At 46.2% G+C, this 12,244-nt stretch overlaps 1 protein-coding gene across 6 annotated transcripts in view; it reads right to left on the bottom strand.

The window, feature by feature from the left end:
* The window catches only part of RYR2 (ryanodine receptor 2), a 767,906-nt gene extending 761,800 nt beyond the window's left edge, over positions 1 to 6,106 (bottom strand). For 4 of the 6 annotated variants that reach the window (XM_030335590.1, XM_030335591.1, XM_030335592.1 and 1 more), the window contains exon 1: positions 6,014 to 6,102. In XM_030335590.1, coding sequence (XP_030191450.1) covers positions 6,014 to 6,061 — 48 coding nt within the window. In that variant the 5' untranslated portion in view covers positions 6,062 to 6,102. Of the gene's footprint in view, positions 1 to 6,013 lie in introns of all 6 variants that reach the window. The other 2 variants (XM_030335594.1, XM_030335595.1) reach the window with 2 other exon arrangements.
* Positions 6,107 to 12,244: the final 6,138 nt, after the last annotated feature.

Raw genomic sequence — 12,244 nt, 5'->3', positions numbered from 1 at the left:
GAATTCAAGGTGGGTTGCTATTGGCTGGTGGGGTAGAGGGACAATGAAGGGTCACAACAAGTACTGGGGTGTGAAAGAAATCTAAATCTGAGCCAGATGCCAAGGAAAACACCCCAGGAGATGATGACAAGTAAGATACAGGAAGAGAAGAGAAAAGAACTCAACAAATGCATGGAGTGCCTACATGAGCCAGGCAGTGGAATAGGCTTTGCACATAAATTCTATCACATGATCTTCAAAAATCCCCCTGAGATGCCTAATATTATCTTTACGCCGTAAGGGAAATTAAAAAAAAAAAAATTTCCCCAAGTACATAAGCTAGGTAACTGTTGGAGAAAGACCTCAGAGCAGGTCTATGAAGGTTAGGACCACACTGGTGTTTCTAAGAGCTCAAAATGGCAGTGCCACTGGCCGACACAGAGCCACTGGAGGAAGAGCCACTTAGGGGGCTGAATACGCATGAGCTCAGGATGGGAGAGCTGGCAGCGAGGGGCAGAGCACGGTCAGTTCTGAGGTGGGTTTCTCCTGCAGGAAGGAGTGACTTTGACAAAGTTCCTATAATCGCTCTGGCTCTCAGAGTTGGATGAGGTCATCGTGAAGTCTTTTCAAACTCTATTATTCCAAAGATCCAGCCTGATCAGAAATATATATCAAAAGGACTCCGAATGTGCCAGGTCTCCAAAAGTGCACAGAGGAACTTCGGGAGGGAGGGCGAGTCTAGCAGAGCGTGTGGAGACTACGGGAACAGGGGCGGAGGGGCGCATCTCGACTGGGCATGGAGGGGGCTACCGGAAACACCCAGCTCAGCGGTTTTCGGGGTAAAAGCAGCTAGGTAGCAATTACAAGGAGAGGCAGAGACCAGCTGTGGGTGGAGCCCACATTTGGAAGAGCTGAGCGGCTAAATGGAGAAACTTTAGGGCGGGAGAAATCCGAGTGCGTCAAGGTGGACCAGAAGAACAGCGGAGAGGGAGGCAGGGAAAGGAGGAGTATGTGCGGACTCCCGCCCGGCACCAGGGGCCAGGGGCCAAGGTCTAGGACGGGAGAGAAACGGCAGCTTCAGAGAAAAGGAAAGCAGCGTCCTTGTCAGTGGCTGGAAGGCCGGGGGCGGACGTGGACAGGGAACCCTGTGAAGGGGAAAGAGAAGGATACGACAGGACAGGTGGGTTCTGTAGGGAGGGTGGCGTGCTGAAAACCAGCTCCCTGACCGTTCCGCAGAGATTTTCACGCACCTGGCTTGACTCTACGCCATTGCTAGGGACCGAATGTTTGCAACCCCCTAAATTTCATACGGGGAAATGCCAACTCCAAATGGGACGGCATCAGGAAGTGGGGCCTTTAGGAGGTCATTAGGGCAGGAGGCTAGGACCCTCAGGAATGGAGTGAGGGTTCCGATAAGAAGACGCACAGGGCAGAAGATTTTTCTCTCTCAGCCCTGTGAGGACACAGCAAGACGGCCAGCTGCAAACCAGGAAGAGGTCACACGTGGCAGCTGCCTGCACCTGGATCTTGGACTCCCCAACCTCCAGAACCGTGGCCATTAATATCTGCTTAAGCCCCCCTCCCCCACTGCATGGTCTCGTTATAACAGCATGAACCAAGACAGCCCCTAATTTGGAGTAGGACACTGGGCCAAAGCATCTCAGCTCTCTGAGCTTTAGTCCTTATTTAAATGACCGCGGGGGGTGGGGGGGGGGGGGTAGACGAGATGTCGTTTTCTAAAGGTCTCCTCCTACCCTAATATCCTAGAATTTTTACATGTGTTTTCTTCCCTTCTGATTTCACGCCAGCCTCTAAGTCGCTTCTTTGCAATTATAATTGCAAACCACATCTCTCCGTATTCTGGATGCTTCCTTCACACTGAATATCACGCCCTGCATGCGGAAGGTGCTCAACAAATGTTTTTCTGAATTAATAAAATTCCCGTAATGTCACAGTTTCAGGAGCCAAATGTGTGCCTTCCTCCTGTCTCCAAGGACAGTCCCAGAAGTTGTAATCTTCTCTCGGCTAATTCAGCCTTGATAAAAAAAAAAAAAAAAAACACTTACCTAAAGCCCAAGTACAAATAAGACTGAATGTCAAATAAATTAGTGCCCTAATTGTTTCAGATCCTGCCCTTCCTGTGAATGTGTACACACAAATTTAAAAAAAAAAAAAAAGTCCGATTATGTAAGCCTGGGTGCACTTTCTATCAGTCCCTTGACAAAATACCACAGTGCACATCTATCGTCATGCCTTCGTTATCAAGTGAACAAAAGGTGCAAATTCCCACGGCCCACTCAGAGTCTTTTCCTTTGTACTCCATGACATTCCTACAGCTGACAAAAGCCACTGGGTACCTTGTCTGCTGGAGCACTGAAACCTACTTGAACCGCTGATATGCAGCCTTTCCCTCCTGGAAAGGACATTAGCCTAAAATCTGAATTTCAGTCTTAGTTCCGCACTGTTGAGTCACTGACTTTGTACAATTAACCTTCCTGTACCTCCACAAACGAGGCTAAACATTCCGGCTCAATCTACTTCACACTGTTGGGTGCTAGAACTGATACTTTAGGATTCTTACTATTAATTGCGGAGTACTTTCTAAAATTCTTACTATTATCTGCAAGATGTACACGTCCTGCAAAGAAATCTACAGTTAAATTGCTCATTCTGCAAAGGAAGGCCGGAGGAAAGCCAAAACATCCCCGTAGGAATAATGTCTGCAGCTTGGATTAAGTTTTCAATCTCGATCTACGCATAAACACAAAAAAGAGTAACTGAACTTTCCGACACAAATGAAGGAAAAGCAAAGTACTTGGGAAAATTAACCCCTGACCAAGGTCATCTTCCATCAAGGCTTTCTTGAAGTCAAGAAATTCCCTCTATAAAATTTTATGATTGCTAGGAAAATAAGAGGAGTGTTACTAAAAAGATCCATGGTTTTAGTACCAAATTACAGTTCACTGAGAATTTTAAAATAAAATAAACCACCCATTCCAAATCACAGGCATGTTTGGATAGGACACTGAACAAATCCATCACGGGCTGAAGGCTTCTTTTACGATAGGATTAGGTCCTTAGCACATCCAGGGTTTACACGTCCACATTCTCACTTTCTCTCCAAGATAAACACATCAGAGTGGGCAAGCTTCCAGCTGGTGGGGGAGTCACTGAATCAAAGATGATCGTTCATCCACATAACCACTTGCAAGAAATGTCAGCAAACTCACAACTGCATAATGATAAAGCCTGGCACAGGCTAATCAGTGACAAAACTCCCCTTCACAAATGACGAATTAATTCACAGCAGTGGACATAACTCATGGACACAGTTCATTAAAGATTTCACCTTTGCTTCCCTTAACAGTGATCACCGATGTCTTCTAGAAGAAGAAGAAATCAAGTTTTCTGTGGACAGAAGGATGCCAAGGATGTGTCAATGAGCCATAGTGTTTAAATAAGAATCCAAGATAATACTTAAGGTTCTCTAATCAGATATATGAAATGATCAACTACACAATTAAGGTCTCCTAATGACTGATATTCGTTTTTTTTTAAACACAATAGCTTTAACTGTGATCTATAACTATTTCATCTAATATACAGATTATTAACCCTCTCTGGGCCATTTCCTTTAAAACAGAAGGAGAAGGAGAAATAACCCATAATGAGAAGATTGCACACAACAGAGAAATGCCCTGGGGGAAAAAAAAAGAGAGAGAGAGAGAGAGAGAGAGAGAGAGAGATGAATTTACTGTAAGAACTACATCCTCTCCGTTAATAACTCCATTACCATCTCTGAATCATTAACACAGTCTCAGGTTAAGAGAATAAAATGGAAAGGAGCAAGGGCAGAAGGCAGTGGAGTTGGTGGTAAAGGACTGGAGAATTCCCACGTAAAATTGTAAAATTTAGAGGAACCGGCATGTTTTCCTTTTAAACGTTAAGCGACACCAAAAATATTCCCCTGCTCTACTGTGCCACCTCCTTCAAGGTCATTTATCATCAGCACAACCTACGGATGTTTTATTAAAAGAAAAATCCCAGCCTAGGACTGCCAGATCTCTACACAGGACCCACTTATCAAAGGTGTCGCACCAGCTGAAAGGCAGCTGTTGAGTGGCACGGAGTTAACATTACTTTATATGTGCAGAACCCCATCAGCATGCACATTACCCCGGTCTCTATTAAGTATTCTGATAACACCACGTCCACCAGCGTGGCTTAACATTTAAGCCTGCAGGAAGCCCTTGAATGTGTGAAGCCTTCCAAATTTTTCTAGCTGATTTTAACCCTATGGGGTTTGAAAAAAAAAAAAAAAACAATTTAAAAATTACACAGGAAATAATGCTTTGTCCACTTGAACAAAAGATGTTGTGGTTTGGAGAAACATATTTATTTCCATGTGTCTTTTATTAATTTTTTTAAAACCTTATGGACAGTTTTTCACTTAAAAAAAAAAAAACTGTGTTATGAGTAGGCTTAAAACATTCCCCACGAGCAAGGATTTAGTCTACAGGCTCTTCAGAGTCCAGTCGTGGGCCAGTTGTACTTCAAACAGCATATATAATGGTGCATAACGTGTAGCCGTTAGCTCAGATCATTCCTCATTTGAGGCTGACCCTGGATCTTATCCTTTACAAAGGCTTTCCACCCCCACCGTAAATATTAAGGAAAAATAAATGCCTTAAAAAATTAGAAGACCAAAAGAAAAAAAAATGGCCACTTACAACGTTCCTGAACAAATTGACCATTTTCACTTGTTCTGCTCCTGTATACATCATCTACACTATTTTCACACCTAAAAGTTACTGTCTGGCTAATATTTCAAAATTTAAATCTATGATTTTCGTGACTGTGCGGGTAATTGGGCAGTGATCTCTTTTGCACCGTTGAGGAAAAGCAGAAGCTGCAGTCCTCGGGCGGGGGTGGGGGGGAATCCTGGAAGGAAAAATCTTTCGGAGGGGAGGAAACAAGTGCCGGGAAAGGAACGACGGAAAGAAAGGATGCTGCAAATGCTAACTAGGTTATTCCTACCGCGAAGTTACGGCATTTTCTTTTGCCAAGAGGCTCTCCAGTCCCAGCTCTGAGGTGAGCAATGCCTCAGCCTGGGAAGTATCTGCAGCGTTCGAACAAATCAGCGAGGGGAAGGAGCAGCGCCAGGAGGTACTTAAGGAGAAAAAAAATTCTATCAGTGTGGAGCCAACCTTTCCCTGCTGCCACCCGGTGTGGAAATTCCGGGCAGTCACCCTGCCCTTACACACGCACACGCGCTCACACTTTGCTGCACTAGGCATTCAATAAGCCAGCATTGAGAACGACATGTTCACGATGTCCCCGCCACCCCCGCGTGCGCGCGCGCACACACACACACACACACACACACACACACACTCGCTTCCCATCCCTTCCACGTTCTGCAAACGGTCGCAGCACCGTGGCCCGCGTGCCAGGGAACCTCGGTGACCACCGGGGCGATTCCTCCTCCCCGCCGCAGCACCCTGACTTGGGGGAGATGGGGGGGGGGGGGCCGCGTCCCGCACCTCCTCCGGGACCAGCCGACCGCGGCGCGCTCTACGCCAAGTAGGCGAGTCCCGGGGTTGCGCGACAGCGCGCGGGTCCAGCCCGCAAGCCGGGGAAACCGCGCCGCGGCGGAATTCCCGGCGACAGCCCTCGTCCCGGGGCCCCACAGGCCCCCCGGCCCGCACCACCAACCACCCCCAGCGGCGATCCGGAAGGCGCAAGCCCCGCCACGGGTCAGGCCGGACGGGCCCTCCTCCGGGACTCCGGCGGCTGCGAGGCGCCGGTCCTCGGCGCCCCGGGACCGGAGGCTGCGCGCCTCCCGCCCGCTCTCAGCGCTCCCGCCGCGCTCCGGCCCCGGCTTCCCCCACGCGCGCACGGACACGCACCCTTCCCTCCCGTCGCCCCCACACGGCTCCCCCGGGGCCCCGGGGGCACCCCGCCCCGCCCGCGCGCCCCCGCCGCTCTGCCCGGCCCCGGCCCCCGGGGGAAACGCGGGCTGCGTGCCGCTTACAGTTCGCAGGAACTGGATCTCGTCCTCGCCCTCGCCCCCATCGGCCATGGCTCCGCGCCTTCTCGCCGGGGCTGGCTCCCGAGCCCCGCGGAGCCCGGCGGCGGCCCCTCGCGCTGCCTCCCGCCGCCGCCGCTGCTGCTGCTGCCGCCGCTGCCGCTGCCGCTGCGCCGCCCGGAGCCGGGGGCGGAGGGGGCCGCGGCGGCCGGGTGCGAGCGCCGGGCGGTCCCCGCCTGCAGAGCGGAGGAGGAGGCGCGGGCGGGGGCGGCCGAGGCGGGAGCCTCCCTGCGCCGCACTGTGCGGGAGGAGGGCGACCCCGCAGCCCAGCCGCGCCGGCCCCGCGCTCCCTGCCCGCGGCGGCCGACTGCTCGGCCCCGGCTCCTCCGAGCGAGTGCGCCGAGCCCGCGGAGCCCCGGCTGGTGCCGCGGTGGGGGCGGGGAGTGGGGGCGGCGGGCGGGGAGGAGCTCGCCGGCTCCCCTCTGCTGCAGGTAATCCGCAGCCCGCCGCTCGGGCCCGCCAAACCCGAGGCCCAGCGCCGCTTACTGGCTGCCCTGGGTATCGGGGCCCCGAGCACCGAGGAGCGCGCAGCCTTCCACCTCCGCGGGTCCGCCCGCCCCTCTGACCTTCGGTGAAACCCGGGGCTCAGCGTTCTCTCCTCCCGGAGGGGACTGCGGCGGTAACTCGCGCGGCACCCCGGACGGCGCGCAAGAATCATCTTTCAGCTGGACGCACGGAGTGGGTAATCGAAAATTAAGTCACCCAACACAGGGTATTTTAAAACTTGGATTTCCTCTACTTCTGGCCGACAAGGGGATTCTGCAATATCTAGTCTCGGTGTACCTTGCTTTTCACAGGCCATCCATTCAAAGTGCGCGGTGCACAGAACTGGAACAAATTCATTCCGCGCGTATGTGGGGAGTGCCTATGGCAGACACCTGTAGTGCGAGGCAGACAACAGCGTGTAAACTCTGATTCGACTAGGAACTGCAGGAAATGAGGGGATCAAATAAACTTGAATCGCTGATGAGCTAAATAGACCTTGGTACCCATTTATTTCTGAAGAAATTCAGAACATCTGAACACCTCACCATATATCACAATATCTTTCCCTCGCACAAATCCACCCAATAGCTCACCACGTCGCCATTTGACAAAGGGCTGGGACTTAACAAAATGCAGGGTGTCTGAGACGATGTGGACAAGAAGCACTAATCTCTTGTCCCTAGCCCACCGCAGCCACCTAAGATACTTAATAAGCATACGCGAAGTTTCCAAACGTCAGTCCTACAAAGATTAAAGAACTGTAAAATTAAGGTTTTGCATCAGTTTACCTAACATTACACATTTTGCGGCATCGAATGAGTTACTAAAACCTACCAGCAAGTTCTATGCAGCGTACATCTTATTTTCAGCTTTCCTCAACTTTATACTTGCTAAGCTGGTTTTGCCCGTTTCCAGTAAAATGAATACCAAAAAGAACAGGTGTGATAAATACTCTCCCTCCCATATAAGAGTAGGAATGTTCTGTTATATTTAATGATACTAGTCACCTAAAGTGCTTGACATATTCTTGTACAGTGATCCATGACAACTAAATCTTAAACCATTACGATTTATGTGTATTTTTACTCCTAGGAATCTCTAAGTGAGCAGAGTCCTCACTAAAGGTAAAAGTCCTCCATGAAGGATGACTATACTCTGAAATTGGCTCATAATTTCACATTAAATAGTTTGATCTTCCAAATTTATGACATAAAATTGAATTTTTCTGTATTTTATGCATAACTATGCCTACATAGACCATTTCTTAATTGAACATGCACATTGTATGTTTGGGAATTATTCCATTCTACCCACATAGTAGGTAAAATATAAAAACTCTAACTCACTGGTTTTACGTTTTGGCATATTAGCTAAGCTATACATTTTTCTACCAAGAGTTATATTTACTTCTTTAATTCTCTCAAGTGATAGCATGTTAAATGGCCTGAGTACTTAATATTCACCATATTGTAAGTCTTCAGTAGCAAACCGAGCAGAGGACTTTTGTAAAACATACATTTGTGTGGACTTGAACATAAAAATACAATACTATGAGGTTTATAGATCTCTAATCTGTACTAGAAGTATAAAAACATGTTTGAGAATGATCATAATATTCATTTTTTAAAGAACTAAAGGAAATACAGCATGTGATCTAATATTGGTGATAAGTATATGCATGAATATTATTTTTGGTACTCTAATATGTTTTCTATATTTCATAATTATAAAAATTGAGATGATTTTCACAAGAACACTAATAAGTTACTAAAAGCTAGGGGAATTTTTGAAATATTTTTTAAAACTGTTTCAACACATGAGAAGATGCTTAACACCACTGATCATGAGGGAAATGCAAATCAAAACTACAATGAGATAACACCTCACACCTGTCAGAATGGCTACAACCAACAACACAAGAAATAGCAGGTGTTGGCGAGGATGTGGAGAAAAAGGAACCCTCTTGCACTGTTGGTGGGAATGCAAACTGGTGCAGCCACTGTGGAAAACGGTGTGAAGTTTCCTCAAAAAGTTAAAAATAGAACCACCCTATAATCCAGCAATTGGGTTACCCAGGTATTTACCCAAAGAATACAAAAACACTAATCCAAAGGGATAAATGCACCCCAATGTTTATAGCAACATCATCTATAATACAAATTATGGAAAGATCCCAAATGTCCACTGACTGATGAATGGATAAAGAAGATGTGGTGTGTGTATATATATACATATATATACATATATATATAATGGTGTATATATATGGTATATATACATATATATAATGGAATATAATTCAGTTATGAAAAAATGAAATCTTACCATTTGCATTGACATGGATGGAGCTAGAGAGTATTATGCTAAGTGAATTAAGTCAGTCAGATCATATGATCTCATTCATGTGTGGAATTTAAGAAGCAAAACAAACGAGAAAAAAAACAAGAGAGGCAAACCAAGAAACAGACTCTTAACTACAGAGAACAAACTGATGGGTCACCAGAGAGGAGGTGGGTAGGGGGATGGATAAAACAGGCGATCACTTGTGATGAGCACAGGGTGATGTATGCAAGTGCTGAATCACTAAAGTGGACACCTGAAACTAATATAACACTGTATGATAGCTAACTGGAATGTAAATTAAAACTAAAAAAGCTGACGGGTTCAGTTTGTTTAGTTCGGATATGATTTCCTAGTTTCTTCTGGTGAACAACCATGGCAAGAAAAATTGATTTTGACTGGAAGTATCATGGCATGATAGATTGCGAACTTATCTCCATTTTGAACATAACTTTAATTGAGAGAAGGAACTATTTTGGTTACAGCTTAAAATTTACGTTCAATGTCTTTAATTCTTATTGTAGACTTAAGCTATTGGGGTAGCTCGTACATATTTTCACAGGCACAAAATTATACTTCATAAAATAGAAAAAAAGATTTTGTCTATTTAGAATTTCCATAAGCATCCAACACTTAATATCTCTGTTTTTTATAGTGCTTTATTTATTTTTATTTGAGAGAGAGAGAGAAGTGAGTGGGGGAGAGGGGCGAGGGAGAGAGAAAGTTAATCCTAAGCAGGCTCCATGCTCAGCATGGAGCCCCACGTGGGGCTCAGTCCCACGACCCTGGGATCATGACCTGAGCTGAAATCAACAGTTGGACACTTGCAGCGCCTGGGTGGCTCAGTCGGTTGAGCGTCCGACTTCGGCTCAGGTCATGATCTCACGGTTCGTGAGTTTGAGCCCTGAGTCGGGCTTTGTGCTGACAGCTCAGGGCCTGGAGCCTGCTTCGGATTCCGTGTCTCCCTCCCTCTCTGCCCCTCCCCTGCTCACACACTGTCTCTCTCTCTCAAAAATAAATAAAGATTAAAAAATTAAAAAAAAAAAAAAGAGTTGGACACTTAACTGACAGAGCCACTCGGGTTCCCCCTGGTTCTTGTAGTTCTTATGAAAATGTTTCTTTTTTTATATCAATATTACATATAGTTTTTTTGGCTTTTTGTTACTGAAATTTGTCATCTTAATATTGCTTTATTGGAATCTTTGTACTCGGTAGAAACATACCTGTTTCCCATAACACTCCATTTTAGGACTTTATTGATTATAAAATCATTGAGAGGATGTTATCTCCATATGTTTTACTCCATATCTGAATGGTGTTTTACTTTATGATCAATATTATATCCTGCAAGTGAGGGGGGAAACCATCGCTTCCTGTTTTGTTTTCAATTAGAATTTTTCTACAATCATCAACTCAGAGTGGGCCAGTGTAGCCCACTATTCCCTAGGCAGAACTCTAGACATCCTTAAAGAAGAAAAAATTAAGACAAGTAATGAGATTTTTCATTTGCATGTACAACTTACAAAACTCACCGATGATATACATGAGGATTAGAAAAAGTAACTTCTTGCTGAAGATTTCTACAGAAAATGAGCTAAAATACTCAGTGTTATCATTTTAGTTCAGCTTCTTTCAGTTATAAATTAAAGGCCCTAATGCTGAGGGGAAAGCCTCTGCTATTGTCATTAGATCATGATGAAATTGGGCTGGAGAGGACCCAGGATCTGAAGGGTGAGCCTACTGCTTATCAACTCAGATTCCCAATTTCAATACCTAAGGAGGTTTTCACAGCATCTCTTCCTATCCTGTTTCAGAAGTTAACAAAGCAAAAGTTTAGAAAATGTCCACTGTATTTCCATCTTTATTACATGTATCCTAAAATAGTACAGTTCTGATGTAGACCTGAACTAAAAACAAACTCCAGCAAATCCTTGGAGGGCATAGCCTGAATCTCTGGGTCTGCATTGATGTAAGGTGGTCAGGAATGGCATCAAAATGATGATAGTAATGGTGATGGCCATGGTCATGGTGATTGATGGTGATGATGACAAAGGCTCATTCACTGAGCATTTACTCCCAGAGCAAGTGCTCCAGGCACTTAATTTTATTGTTTCTTTCCATCTTTATAGCAGACTAGACTTATAGCAAGACTTTGAGAAGCTAAGTAAAGACTGAGATCATCCAGCTGCTGAGTGGTGAGGCCGGGGTCAGGGGTCTCCAAACCTTAGATCTTTGTCACTGCTTCATGCCATTGGCCCTCCCCCACCCAGCATAGAAACCACAGAAGAGTCTAGACTAACACCAACTAAAAAAGGTCCTGGCAGCCCCTGGAGATTTATTCCTGATTTCATACCAACCCTAGGGGTCCTGTGAGCTCATGGGATGCCAAATGAGTTCTGGAAAAGGAAACAAGGATTATTATGTGATCAGAAATAAAATCCAACTTGTGTCCTGGCCTGTAGTTTGGGTTCTTAGGGGAGATCAGTTTTTCAAGACTTGAAAGTTATTCGTCACTATCGTATCAGTTCCCTAAGTTGAGCTTACCATTTGGAAGCCGCAAACTATAATTAGTATTCTGCTATCCAGGGACAAGACCAAACTGCATACAGATGGTAAAAGTGAACACGACCTATCTCTTGGGGTCAGCAGAGCCCCTGACACCATGAGGGGGGTTGACCTTACATGACTAAAAGTTTGCTAATTAAGCCCTTCTCTGCTGAAAAAGGGTTCCTGAGGAGCCATGGGCTCCCCAGAGACCTCTCCACCACAAACTGCCTCAGTGCCTGCACAAGTAGTCATTATGGCTGTCACATACTCCCTAAGGCGGGTCTTCCTCCTGGTTTGCCTATGCCTATTGTACCAAAACTGGGATCCAAAAGTTAATCATCCTCTTTGATTCCTCCCTACTATAGACTGAATGTTTGTGGGATCCCAAATTTATGCATTGAAGCCTAACCCTGAGTATGACAGTATTGGAGGTGGGGCCTTTGGGAGGTGATGAAGTTTGGATAAAGTCATGAGAGAGGGGGGCCCCCATGATGGGATTAATGCCCTTATAAAAAGAGGAAAGGAGAATACAGAGGTCCTGTGGGCACACAGTGAGATGGCAGCTACCTGAAAGCCAAAAGAGCCCTTAGAATGAAACCTACCTTGGGAGCACCTCCGGAACCTTGAGAAATAAAATTTTATTGGTTAGGCAGCCTGCTCGGTTCGTGGGATTTTGGTATGGCAGCCAGAGCAGACTAAGACACTCCCTGACCTTCGCCACCTAACATCAGTGTCCTTTCCTGGGTCAAGAGACATCTTCCTGATTCTTGTCTTTAGGTCCCCAATATTTCACTAACTTTTTAA

Source organism: Lynx canadensis, chromosome D2, assembly GCF_007474595.2.
Source record: "Lynx canadensis isolate LIC74 chromosome D2, mLynCan4.pri.v2, whole genome shotgun sequence".
NCBI lineage: Eukaryota > Metazoa > Chordata > Mammalia > Carnivora > Felidae > Lynx > Lynx canadensis.
This window is presented reverse-complemented; position numbering and strand designations above follow the sequence as displayed.